Raw genomic sequence first — 14,476 nt, 5'->3', positions numbered from 1 at the left:
CACAAACTGTTAGTAAAGATTAGTAACTGATCTCTATTAAAAATAAATATTTTATAAACATTCTCTGATAGAGTTGCCTTTATAGATTTCCAAATATTCTTCATTAAGATAGTAATTCAAAATCAACGATTAGGAAAGTTTCTAGATTATAAGAATTTATTCTGAGATAAAGTTGACAGTAGGATATTAGACCAATTTGATAGGTTAGTAAGAGGTTTAAATGACATAGGAGTCATATGGATGAATGCTGGTCTTAGTGAACTATCTCCTATGAAGAATTTACTTTGACTAGATAGTAAACAAAAATCATAATTTTTAGTATCAAAAATTTTATATTATTAAAAGACATACTCCTTATATAATTAGATACCAATGAAAATGTATTCATAAATGAAAGAATCTTGAAAAATAAAATCAGACAAATATAAAGCAGTATTACCAACAAGTTATGATAAGTTTTAAACAGTATAGCCATCTTTATATTTTGGCTTAAAAAAGCTTTATGAAAAGAAAATAAGAATACATTGAGAAACTTATCATTTTTAAGCATGAAAAGACAAACCAGAAGAATTTCAAATTCTGATACATTTTTAAAACTTTTTATTTCTATTTTGGTTTTACAAACGGTCATTTTAAAATGAACTTTTCTGTAAGAACATAAAACTCAAAAATTTGCCAAATATCGGATCCACACAAATCCTTAGAAAAGGTTTTCTGTGTAGTCTTCATTAATGCAAATCTTTGTGAATGTTTCATTCTTACTGTAGATCTTGAATATTTCACAATAATGAAGCTACAAAGTTCTATGCAGTGCATTCATTATAAACTATAAATAACATTTCTATTAAAAAGAAAGCTGGGTAATAAAAAAATATGAGACACTTTGAGGAGCAGGCAATCTGTGTATCTTATTTGCTTTGTAGTTTTCTGTCATTACTTTCAAAGAGCACAAACATGAAGCATAGTAATCATCTGTCTTACTAACCTAATTTAAAATTCTGTTATTTGTAAAACTGGACCAATTATCAGAAACTATCATTTGCATAATTAACCACAAGTCTGTTACAAAGCATTTCATTAGTGGTATCAACAAATGCAGGAGGATGGAAACTTATAAAAAAATGGGTTTTGTTAAGCTTGCCAACTCCTTAGATATCACGGGCCGTGCTGCCACTTCAAGATCTAATTAGATGTTTAACGCCTCACACTAAAAGGTTGATCAATTGAAGCTTGCAAAACTAAATTATTTTCTAGGTGCTATAATATTTCATTTGATAAGGCAACAAAAAGGACAAAATTTAAGCAAGATTTATATGCGTTCCAACTTTTCACTCAAGAATTCTTCTACACTGTCTGTGTTCCACTTGAGGATGCTTAGCTCTTCAGCAATGTTCCCATTGTCGTCCAAAAGCTTTAATACAGGGTCTGAACCACGAACATACTACAAAAAAGAGGGACATCATCACTATTTTCTGCTTAGAAAGAGACTTCTTAGCCTCAACCAAGATCAAAACAATTCAGTCTAGCTTAATTAAATCTAACAGTAATAAGAAAAAGCTTTTAGACATAACATCACAATTGACAGGTCTTAAAGAAGTCTTTCAGGAAAGAATTTAATGGGATTTCATAAAAAATGAGAATTTAAGAAATTTACTTCTAAAGAGAAAAATACCTGTTGGTATCAAGAGACTTTATTTGGGATGTGAGCTGATCATTGAATATAACAAATACTTATTTGTATACATGATACTCTCAAACTCAAATGAGATTTAAATCCAATGAAGGCAGACCAGTTCAAAATAATTAATGAGACAAGATGATGGTATGACAGCAATGTTTTGAAAAAGGCTGTGCATATAAATGATCAGACACAGAGTCACACAAATGGATCATAAATTTTCCTTAACAAATCTAATTATTTTGCTGTAATCAGTTTAGAATTAGGCAGGGTTCCCAAAACCTCAGCCCCTTTAGTTGGGGGCCCAACATTTTTCCAAAGAGTGCCAAGAAATTCTATCTCTGGGTAAATGTGATAACATGAACTCATTTGTTAAGAGATCAAATCTTCAATTTTAAATTAAGGAGAACCAGATAACTAAAAATGTAGCACTGATGATAAAGGGAGCTCTTAGAACTTCTTTCAGTAATTATGCTTCAGTTTTTCTATGTCCTCTGGGGTTGTGAACTCCAGAAATGGAGACAAGCTCTGATGTGATTATTAGCATTTGGTATATTCCCAACCCATTTGGGGAGTTTAGAAAGACAGGCCCTCTGAGCTAATGAATCAATAACAACATTACTATTTTAGACATTTTTAGTCAGGTTATTTCATAAATTGTTTGAAAATTTTTGATTAGTTATTAAAAAACTTGTTTTAATTCAAAAAAAGGAAATAAGAAAAAAGAACACAGCTATAAAAATCTTCAACAAAATATTAGCAAATCAAATCCAGTAATGTGCAACAGGAATTATATACCATGATCAATTGCAAGACACATATCTGATAAAGGACTTAACTCTTAAAGCTCAGCAATAAAAAAATAAGGTCAATAAAAGCAGGCAATAAAGCAAAAATAGACAAAGAGGACCACATGAAACTTAAAAACTGTACATCAAAGGAAACAATGAACAAAGTGAAAAGACAACCTAGAGAAGGGGAGAAAATATTTGCAAATCATATATCTGATAAAGGGTTAATATCCAGAATATACAGAACTCCTACAACTTAACAACAACAAAAAAACCCAATTAAAAAATGGGCAAAGGACTTAAATAGACAATACTCTAAAGAAGATATACAAATGGCCAATAAGCATATGAAAAAATGTTCAAAATTATAAGAGAAATGCAAATCAAAGCCATAATGAGATAGTACCGCATACCCATTAGGACGAACACTATCATAAAATAGAAAATAACAAGTGCTGACAAGGATGTGGAGAAATTGGAATCCTTATGCACTGGTGGTAAGATTGTAAAATGGGGTGGTCATTATGGAAACAGTAAGGAGATTCCTCCAAAAATTAAAAACAGAACTACCACATTGATACAGCAATTCCATTTCTGGGTATACATATATACTCAGAAGAATTAAGAACAGGGACTTGAGGAGATATTTGCATGCCTATGTTCATAAAAGGATTATTCAGATTAGCCAAGCAGTGGAAGCAACCCAAATATTTACTGATGGATGAATGGATAAAGAAAATGTGGTATATACATACAATGGAATATTATGCAGCCTTAAAAAGAAAGGAAATCTTGTCACATGCTACAACATGGCTGAATCTTGAGGACATTATGCTAAGTAAAATAAGCCAGTCACAAAAGGACAAATACTATGTGATTCCACTTACATGAAGTACCTAAAGTAGTCAAAATTATAGAAACAGAACTAGAAAGGGCAAGGTTGGAGATGGAGGGTGGAGGGGGAAGGAGGAATTAGTGTTTAACGGGTACAGAGTTTCGGTTTTGCAAGAAGAAAAAGTTATAGAGATCTGCTGCATAACAATGTGAAAATACTTAATAGTACTGAAATGTACACTTAAAAATGGTTAAGATGGTAAAATTAATGTTACGATTTTTTTTTTACCACAATTAAAAATAGGGGGGCAAAAGATCTGAACAGAGATCTTGCCAAAGATATACAGATGGCCAATAAACACATGAAAAGATGCTCAAATCATATATGATTAGGGAATTCCAAATTAAAACAATGAGATACCACTATGTACTTATTATTAACAGAATGGCTAAAATCCAAAACAGTGACAATACATAAGGTTGCGTAAGGATGTGGAGCAATAGGAACTCTTATTTATTGCTAGTGCAAATGTAATGTGATGCAGCCACTTTGGAAGATAATTTTGCAATTATTTTACACAGTTAAAAAATCTTAACTATATGATCCAGCAATTGTGCTCCTAGGTTATTTACCTAAATGAGTTGAAATGTATGTGAACACAGAAATTATACAAAAATATTTACTTTACTTCTAATTGCCAAAAACTGGAAGCTTTACTTCTAACTGCCAAAAATTGGAAGCAACCAAGACATCCTTCCACAGGTGAATGGAGAAACAAACTGTGGTAAAACAGAATGTTATTCAGCAATAAAAAGAAATGAGCTATTGAGCTATGGAGAAGATACCGAAGAACTTTAAATGCATATTGCTAAGCAAAAGAAGCCGATCTGAAAAAGCTACATATTATATGACTCCGACTATATGAGATTCTGGAAAAAGCAAAATTCTTACAGAGACAGCAAAAAGATCAGTGGTGGTGAGGCGTTGGGGAAGAGAAAGAGGGAGATGAATGAACATATGGAGCATAAGGGATTTTTAAGGCAGTGAAACTATTCTGTATGATAAAGTAATGATGGATACATAAGCATTTGGCAAAACTCCTGTAACTATACGACACAAAGAATGAAACCTAATACAAACTATACAATTTAATTAATAATAATGTATTATTGGTTCATTAATTGTAACAAATGTACCCTACCAATGCAAGATGTTGTAACAGAGGAAAGTGAGGGCAGGGGTGGGAGCCAGAGAATATACGGGAATACGCTGTACTTTCCGCTCAGTTTTTCTGTAAACCTAAAACGACTATAAAAAAGTCTATCAGTTAAAAAAAAATAAATTTTTAAATTGATGTCTAATTGAGGAAAATTATTTGAATATTTGAATTTTAAAAAGAAAAAAATTAATGCTGAAAAAAAAGACATTCCATTACAATCACCTTACCTTGATTTGCAGTCCTCTGAATAGTTTGGGTTTATCACTCCTGACGAAAGCTTATGAAACAAGAAAAAAATATTCAAATCATTCACTTCCAAAACCAAGCTAACTGCAAAGATCAATACAAAAAGTGGAAATAAACTTAACAAATAAAGCATTATGTCCTATATGAAAAACATAAGGAAATTTAAACACATATGAATAAAGGGAGAGATATACCATATTCTTTGAAAGGAAGATTAAATATTTTAAGATGTTAATTGTTTCAAATTATTAAAAATACCAAATTCCAATAGGATTTTTAGGGCTTGATAAAATGACAGTATAGCTCAGCTGTAAAAGTTAATGTGTGAGAACAGTCAGGGCAGTTTATAAAAAAGTAAGATATGGGGGGAAGATTTGTTCCATCATTTATGTATGTGATGCTGAGAAGAGAACAGATGAAACAAAGAAACAGATTAGGAAATTTAGAGAGATACAAATATCAGTAAGAATTTTTTAATATGGTAAAGCCATCAAATAGAGGTAGGAGGGAAGGAGGGGGGAGAGAAGAAGAGAGGGATATATGTGTCTGGGGTGTGTGTGAATTATTCAACAAATAGTTGTGAGAAAATTGCTGAACTATTTGGAAAAAATAATCATAAAATTAATAATTATGATTGTGATAACTGTTAAGAAGGAAAGGTTCAGAACACTACCATAGCACAAAGAACTTATGTGAATATGGAATATAAAATTCTACTCTTAAGCATGACCCCCCCAAAATGTTTTGTAGATACGCTCATATAAAAATTAAAACTTCGGGACAACAAAACATCACCATAAACAAAATTAAAGGTAAAAATGATAAACTGGGGAAAATTATCTCTAAAATATAATATTTAAAAGAGTTCTTACCAGTAATTAAGGAAAAAACCCTCTAGATAGCAAAATAGACTAAAGAACATGTAATGTATAAATACACAAATGGTCAATAAACATTTGAAGTAAATGTTCGACTTCACTAATCAAAGAAATGCCAAAACAAGGAGGTACATAGAGAATGACAAAGATTAAAAAGAATACTTAAGGTTAGAGAGGGAGCAGGGACAGGGATTTTGTTGAGGGTGAAGTGTGGCAGGAGTATAAATGGGTATATCCTTCGTGAGGGGTATTTAGTGAACTGAACCAAAAGTCTTCAAATGTACATACTCTTTCAACCTGCCAAGTCCACCTCTAAAACTTTCTTTTCTGTGTGAGGAAATAACTGATATATTACATAAGGTCCTTCTAACTAAGCCTGGAAATAGGAACATAATCTAAATGTATGAAAGGCTACTGGTTAACTAAATTAACACACATCATACCATCAAATACGTTCAATCATTAATAATTACGTTAATCTATATTTAGTGACTCAGAAGAAAACTTCCATTATGTGTAAAAGGCAATTATAGATCAATTTGTTTCCTATGGTTGTTAAAAAAAGATAAATATTAATCCATAAATATTTTCATCCCAAATGAAAAAGCTCAGAAGCACTAAAGAAAATCTTAAAATGCACCTAATGCTTCTAAAAATGTTAACTATTATCATTTTAACAGAGGGTTATACCTGGAGCATAGGATTTAGGAAGTTTTAAATGAATGTTTTTCCTTTTTTGGTTGTTACTGAATTACATTTTACCAACTTTCATAATGATCATGTCTAATTGTCCAAATTAAAAAGTTTATATTTTTCTAAAATAAATACAAAGCAAATGTTTATTTTTTAAGATATGTATCATCATGAAGGTCTTCATTTACTTTTATTTAGGACAACAAAACAAAGACTAGTTAAGTAGTTTTTATTTTTCTTTTAAGGTTTTGAGGACTTGTTGGAAGAGACTCAGATATACCATCTAATCTTCCCCTACAAAATTTAGTTCAAAATAAAACTGGTTACGTTATTCTGGCTTATCAAAATAACTTCTTTATTAACTATCCTTTAGGATTTGTCCAAATAGCCTGAAATCTCCTGAATGCCCAAACAAAAATGATCTTATGATGGCCTATTCCATTTTATAATGTTCCTTTGGCAAATGCTATATGCATATCTTGCATCATATACCGTGTAACGCACAGTAACTGTGTCTACATACTTTCCCTGCTTCACAAGAAACCTCTCTGGGAAAAGGACTATTCTTACATATTTTTTGTAGCCATAACAGAGCTTAGCACATTTAATAACTTTCAATCATTCAACAGATTTTTTACAGACTGAGTGAACAAATTTAAAAGGAATACTGAGATGAGTCACTGATGACTCTTTTTATCAGTTCTTTCCTCTTCTCTCTGCTAAAGATAGATCTATAGTCTCCTAATTTTGAATTAGAGGAGTACCTGTTAAACACCTTTAGTAGCAAATCATATTTTACAGGCAGTAAATGAACCTTTTAACAAACATTTGAGTACTATATATATATATATATATATATATATATGGCATTGGACGGGCTATATAAGAACATGGGGAACTGAGTTATTTAATTTCAATAAATCTACAGTCTGCTTAATTAAACAGATCTGCGACACATAAAAAGATACAAGGTAGTCATAATAACAATGTTAATTTAATGATAGATGATAAGGACTCTGAAGTCAGAGAAGAGATTTTAATATGCTGGAGTCACAAAGAAATACGCCACAAAAATTGAGCTGTAAGAAGCAACATTTGATGAGAACTGAGAATTTATATACCCACTTTAACAAAAATGATGTCTTTCCTTCAACATAATTCTAAAGGATTCAAACGGATTTTTATCTCTTACTACTTCAAACAATTTATTCCTAAAATCCGACATTTCATAATAGCCAAAATAGCCCCAAAGTCAACTTCAAATGTTTTACTAAAGAAAGTAACCTGAAAAAGTATGTATGCTAAGAAAGGCAACAGTAGTGGTAGATCTTTAGCCAGTCAGGAAAAAAATTGTAATTCCTCAAGTCCAGTGCTTTTGTCTTCCTTTTATCGCTAAACGTAGTATTGTATTTATATATTATATAGCATGGCTCAGTTATGAATAAGGGAAAATTCTCATATTTCACAAATTATAGCAAAATCACAATAGATGAGTGTGTGAATATGCAGTATTATTTGTAGTATCAGTTTGATTTAATGATCAAATTTCACATGCTGTACAGCTGCATGAGTCATTAAATATGCAAACAGCTAATAAAGTCCAGGAGCACAAATAATGGGGTTTATGGCAACCTTTCCAGAGGTATTTTTTTTCTTTTAAAAGACTCTGGAAGAGGAGAGCTGGAATACTTTAACTTTCAGTATACAAGGAAAAATAGTCATCACCACATACCATTTGAGTTGAGTGAACTGTTTTTATTTTTTATATTTTCAAATGATTTTATGAATAATTTTGTAAAAGAATAAAGGGAAAGTGAAAACCAAATTTATTAGAAATTTTAATAAGAATTAAACACATTAAACTTAAAAACCTATTCCATATTTTCCTGGTTTTGAAGGTAAATGTTACCAAAACAGACAATGTGCTTTGAATGCAACTAACTGTTCACTGTCATATGTGAACTTGGGACATAGCCATTTTACAAATATTGATTCCAGATTTCAAATACATTTCTAATAGGTTCTAGCTTATTATTACTCTGGTTCTTCTTCTTGCACTTACATTGTCAAAGTGTAATACTTTTGAAATCTTTGTTAAAGATAAGATGATCATCTTATTTGTAAAACATTTATTTTTGGAAGAATAAATACCAATAAGAATAATCAATTTAATGAATTTGTCATGTCTACACATTGATTTTTTCTTATCATTTTTATATACATACCAGCCTTTAGCATTTGCCCACTTATAAAATTTATCAAGTAAATTGTCATATATAAACATCATAAAAATTAAAAGAATAATGTCATATGATCTTTTAGGAAAATATGATGGTCTAGTTTCTTGTTGAAAATATTTTGTGATGAAGTCCTTGTTGGATGCCTAATGAGATACAAATACTATATTTCTTTTTTGTCCTTGGTAATAATAGTTTACTCATTGATTCTTGATTTTTGAGAAAATTCACTCAGGATAATATTGAATGAGGTTTCACAGTCTGAAACTTTGCTTACATGATCAATTTTACTATCATTACAGAACAGCACTAATAGAACTTTCTGCAATAATAGAAATTCTATATCTGCTATTTTTGGTATGATGGTTACTGAGCATTTGAAGTGTAGCTAGTGTAACTAAGGAACTGAATTTTAGAAGTTAACTGAAATAGCCATGTTTGGCTAGCAGCTACCTAATTGGATAGTCCAGGTCTAAAGTGCTATTTTTTCTCTTTGCATCCATCTTCTGATCCATCTGATCATTACAACACATTTTTGTCAATTTTCTTCTCCACCTCTATGGGCAGAAAACAAAAAAAATCTTAGTTCTCAAATGTGTTCAATGAAAGCTTAAAAAAAAAAGACTACAGCTATGGTGTCATACTATGTAACAAGAAAATCAAAGAATGATGTAACAGTGATGATTTATTTTGCTATTGCATTATCCTTCTTATAACTTTAGTCTTTTTAAACACAGCTGTAAATAACTGATGATTAATGATTCCACAATATATCCAAGATATATAAAAGGATTCAGTGCATTGATAGAGTAATTGCAACATAGAATGAGTTTTATTCTATTAAAAAATAAGTACATTTCCTCTTTGTTCTTTAAAAAAACCTCTAATAATAGAAGTCATGGAATAATAATCATTACAAATAGTATGAACAACCCAAAAAAGAAATTCAAAGAAAATTGAGTCCATTGGACCCTGATAGTATAGAAAGGGTTAAAAAATGTCCAAGACCTTGCAAAAGGACTTCATAAAGGTAATTTATTTTCTAGTTTACTTTCTGCTGTTTTAAAAATAGCTCAATGATAACAACTGGAGATTTCTAAAGAAAATCCAATCACTCTAATTTCTAGAAAATGATCTATGTCAACTTGATTACTTGTCAGTTATAAAGGCAATTTTGTAAATAACACTTAAAGTGATTAAATATACAGAAGTGATTAAAAAACAGATTAAATATTTCAGCTTTTCCTTTGGTATTCTTACCATGTCATTTGTGCAGTCCCTAGGAAAAGAGGTAAGTTTTGCTATACACACTGCTTGGAATGTCCAGGGATTCTTTTCATAATTCAAAGGCTCCTCAGAGCTAACTTTTGAGTATTAGCCCAGGTGCGGTGGCTCACATCTGTAATCTTAGCACTCTGGGAGGCCAAGGTGGGAGGATCACTTGAGGTCAGGAGTTCAAGACCAGTCTGAGCAAGAGCGAGAACCAACTAACGCCACCACCCTCTTCACCCCCCTGGCCCATAGACAAATTAGCCAGGTGTGGTGGTGCACACTTTGTAGTCCCAGCTACTTGGGAGGCTGAAGCAGGAGGATCACCTGAGCCCAGGAGTTTGAGGTTGCAGTGAGCTATGATGACACCACTGCTTCCTGCCACCCCCAAAACCCACATCTGTCTTGCTCTTTGTTCTATAAAGAGGAGGGCATAAGTGGAGATGGGGGGATAATAAGGAAGTATATGTCTTGAAGTTAAAGAAAAATGTTTGGATTATGTTATTTTCAAAATCACAAACAAGTGAAAATATAAATGAAAAAAGAGACAATATACTTGGCTAGATCTAATGATACACCTCTGATCACATTACAAGTAGTCATACAATGAGTACACTGTTTTTACTCACTGTTCTATATTGGTTTTAAATGTAAGAGCTTATGGCATATATGAAAACTTGTGAACTTGCACATAAAATTATGTGAGTGGATAATTAAGGTGTTTTCTTGTTGATTAGAAATGAGTACATTTGAATCAAAACTCTAAATAATGCCAGAAACAACAATACAAAGAGAACAGAAACAACAACAAATAACAACCTAATTCTCAATTGAGCTCAATTAAAGCTAGTGGTAACCAAAAAGGAGTATTTCTAAAACAAGAAAATTTACTATTGTATACAAACCATCTGGAGTGCAAAATTATGAGTCATTTGGGTCATCCCAACAAGAAAACTTAAAAGCATTTAAAAACAGAGAAAGGTAACTTAAATAATTAAAAGAATTTGGGTGACTGAAGGTACAATAAATAATCTAGACAACTTAAAAGATTATGATTTTTAGCAGAAGATTAGGACTTTTTAGGACAATCTGAAGCCTGTAAGTTCATCAAAAGTATGAAACCAGTGTAAAACACAGGCTTTTCAGCAGATCCCCATTCGTGTAAAGTGGAGGCATCTCTTGAATTAGATAAATTCAATAAATCAATGCATTCATTCAGTAAATATTTGAATTCCTCTTAATACCAGGTACAGTGTTAGGTAGATTCTGGGTACACTAATGAGAAAAAAAAAATCAAAAAATTCTATGCTCTAAGAGTTACTAGTTTGGTAGAGGCAAAAGACTGGTATGCCAAAAATATTATAATATTTGTGGTATCTGTTATGGAACATAAAAGGGAGACTAAAAAATTCTGTCCAAAGGCCACCCAAAAATAATGCTGGAACTAAATTTTGAATGAATAGGAATTTGCCACAAGAACTGGGAAGGAGCACAAGTTAGGAAGAGTATTCAGTGTGTGCAAAGTCACAGAGGCCAGAATTCAGAGAACTGCAAATAGTTTTTTGCATGAACTAGAGATGTGAAAAGAGAAAAAAGAAACCATGTCGTCATGGGTCTTGTATGTGATACTATTGAGTCTGGTATTTATGATGTATGTGATAAAGAACTTATAAAGGATTTTAAGCAAGAAAGTGACATAATCAGATTTGTCTTTTGGAAGAGGTCTTTTTGGCAGTTGTGTGAAAGTGACAGAATAAGAAAAGGGAACAGAGATAGGTAGACTAGTCAGTGGTCCCCAGCCTTTTTGGCACTAGGGAAGGGTTTCATGGAAGACAATTTTTCCACTGATGGGAGTTGGGTGGGGGGGGATGGCAAGCAATGGGGAGTGGCTGTAAATACAGATGAAGCTTCACTCACTTGCCCCCACAGCCCACGGATGATACTGGTCCACAACCTGGGGGTTGGGGACTGAAGGACGAGATAACAAGCAACTAATCCTTCTGGATAAAGATATTTAGGGATTAATTTAAAGCACAGAGAAGAAGAAGGGAATAAGATATTAAGGTTATTAAGGAGAGAGACACAACCTAGTGACTAACTGGATATAAAGTGTGAAAGATTAATCATGATTCTTGTGTTTCACGCTTACTCTTTTGCCTAGTAATACCACCATTCATGGAAACAGAGAAGAAGATGGTATACTTTTACTAGAGAAGAGGATTGATTCAGTCTTTGGACATGCTGGGTTGAAAGCCTTTCTACTAAAAATGTGGACCACTGTCTCTAGGACTGTTAGAAATACAGACTCGCAGGACCCATCCAAAATGTACACACTTATACTAACTGCATTTTAAGAAGACCCCACGTGAGTCATAGGTACATTGGTTTAAGGTACCTGTTAGATCATCCAAGAGGAAATGTCTAATGGCAGTCAGAAATATAAGAAATATAATTTTAACAAAAAAAGTTTGATCTAAAGATACAGATTGGGAGTCATCTGGTAAGTATTGTAATTGAAACTGATGGAGTGGAACATCATTCAGGAGAGTAAGAGAAGAAAATCTGAAGATACACCCTAGTTAACAGTAACATTTGAAGTGTAGGCAGTAGAAGAGATGCCAGAAAAGGAGAAAAGAGAGATGTGTTAGAAGTAGAAGAAAACTGGGAGGTAACAAGTAACACGAGTGAGGAGAATAGCGTTTCAAGTGCTAGAGTCAAGTGAGATTTAGTACTCAGGAGGTAAAATGGAAGAAAGAGAAGCCAGATTATAACAAGTTGAGGAATGGCTACAGGTGAATATATAGAATTTTGCATATAATTTTGAGACAGGCTGCAGCTATAACAGATGTATTGATTTGAATTTTTTTTAATAAAGGTGCCAAATACATAAGTATGTAAATGCTTGATGGTTAGTAATTGAAACTTATAACAATGAAGGAGTAAAGATACAAGAACAATAATCTATCATTTAATATGTACTACCATTTAATAAGTACTGAAATAGTGCTTGATGTAAGCACTTAATAAATATTTACAGAATTAATGAATGATTTACTCTGTATTTGCTAGTGCCAAACATATAATAAAAGTGATTTACATGTTATTTAATCCTCAAAATAGCCTGATAAAGAAGGCACTAACCTATTTTACCTCATGTGTAACCCATTATATAAGAAAATCAAAAAAGATAATGCTAATGGATCAGTATTTTTTCCAGCAAATCTCCAACGTAGCATCACAACCTTAAGCATCACTAGCCATCAATAATAGACGGTATGAGAAGTAAAAAACCATCTCAGTACAGGCTGAGTATCCTTTACACGAAATGCAAAGGACTGCGCTTCAGATTTCGGAATGTTTGCATACATATAATCATATATCTTGGGGATGGGATCCAAGCATAAATACAAAAGTCATTTATGTTTCTTATATACCTTATACACATGGCTGTAAGGTAACTTTATACAATATTTTAAATAATTTTGCACACTTGTCACATGAGGTCAGGTGTGGAATTTTCTACTTGTGGTATCTTGTCAGTGTTCAAAAATTTTGGATTTTGGGTCAGGTGCGGTGGCTCATGCCTGTAATCCTAGCACTCTGGGAGGCCAAGGCAGGTGGATCGCTCAAGGTCAGGAGTTTGAGACCAGCCTGAGCAAGAGTGAGACCACATCTCTACTAAAAATAGAAAGAAATTATCTGGACAACTAAAACAAAATATATATAGAAAAAATTAGGCGGGCATAGTGGCACATGCCTGTAGTCCCAGCTACTTGGGAGGCTGAAGCAGGAGGATCACCTGAGCCCAGGAGTTTGAGGTTGCAGTGAGCTATGATGACACCACTGCTTCCTGCCACCCCCAAAACCCACATCTGTCTTGCTCTTTGTTCTATAAAGAGGAGGGCATAAGTGGAGATGGGGGGATAATAAGGAAGTATATGTCTTGAAGTTAAAGAAAAATGTTTGGATTATGTTATTTTCAAAATCACAAACAAGTGAAAATATAAATGAAAAAAGAGACAATATACTTGGCTAGATCTAATGATACACCTCTGATCACATTACAAGTAGTCATACAATGAGTACACTGTTTTTACTCACTGTTCTATATTGGTTTTAAATGTAAGAGCTTATGGCATATATGAAAACTTGTGAACTTGCACATAAAATTATGTGAGTGGATAATTAAGGTGTTTTCTTGTTGATTAGAAATGAGTACATTTGAATCAAAACTCTAAATAATGCCAGAAACAACAATACAAAGAGAACAGAAACAACAACAAATAACAACCTAATTCTCAATTGAGCTCAATTAAAGCTAGTGGTAACCAAAAAGGAGTATTTCTAAAACAAGAAAATTTACTATTGTATACAAACCATCTGGAGTGCAAAATTATGAGTCATTTGGGTCATCCCAACAAGAAAACTTAAAAGCATTTAAAAACAGAGAAAGGTAACTTAAATAATTAAAAGAATTTGGGTGACTGAAGGTACAATAAATAATCTAGACAACTTAAAAGATTATGATTTTTAGCAGAAGATTAGGACTTTTTAGGACAATCTGAAGCCTGTAAGTTCATCAAAAGTATGAAACCAGTGTAAAACACAGGCTTTTCAGCAGATCCCCATT

The 14,476-nt window shown here is 32.4% G+C and overlaps 1 protein-coding gene across 2 annotated transcripts in view; it reads right to left on the bottom strand.

The window, feature by feature from the left end:
* Positions 1-581: 581 nt before the first annotated feature.
* LOC105823852 (15 kDa selenoprotein) overlaps positions 582-14,476 on the bottom strand; it is a 47,497-nt gene continuing 33,602 nt past the window's right edge. Inside the window, exons 4-5 of one of the 2 annotated variants that reach the window (XM_012661111.1) lie at positions 4,751-4,800; positions 582-1,441 (exon numbers count right to left, since the gene is read on the bottom strand). In XM_012661111.1, coding sequence (XP_012516565.1) covers positions 1,310-1,441; positions 4,751-4,800 — 182 coding nt within the window. In that variant the 3' untranslated portion in view covers positions 582-1,309. The remainder of the gene's footprint in view (positions 1,442-4,750; positions 4,801-14,476) is intronic. The other variant, XM_012661113.1, reaches the window with a different exon arrangement.

Source organism: Propithecus coquereli, unplaced genomic scaffold, assembly GCF_000956105.1.
Source record: "Propithecus coquereli isolate 6110/MARCELLA unplaced genomic scaffold, Pcoq_1.0 Scaffold7, whole genome shotgun sequence".
NCBI classification, from domain to species: domain Eukaryota; kingdom Metazoa; phylum Chordata; class Mammalia; order Primates; family Indriidae; genus Propithecus; species Propithecus coquereli.
The sequence above is the reverse complement of the archived record's forward strand: the minus strand, read 5'-3'. Positions and strand labels throughout refer to the sequence as shown.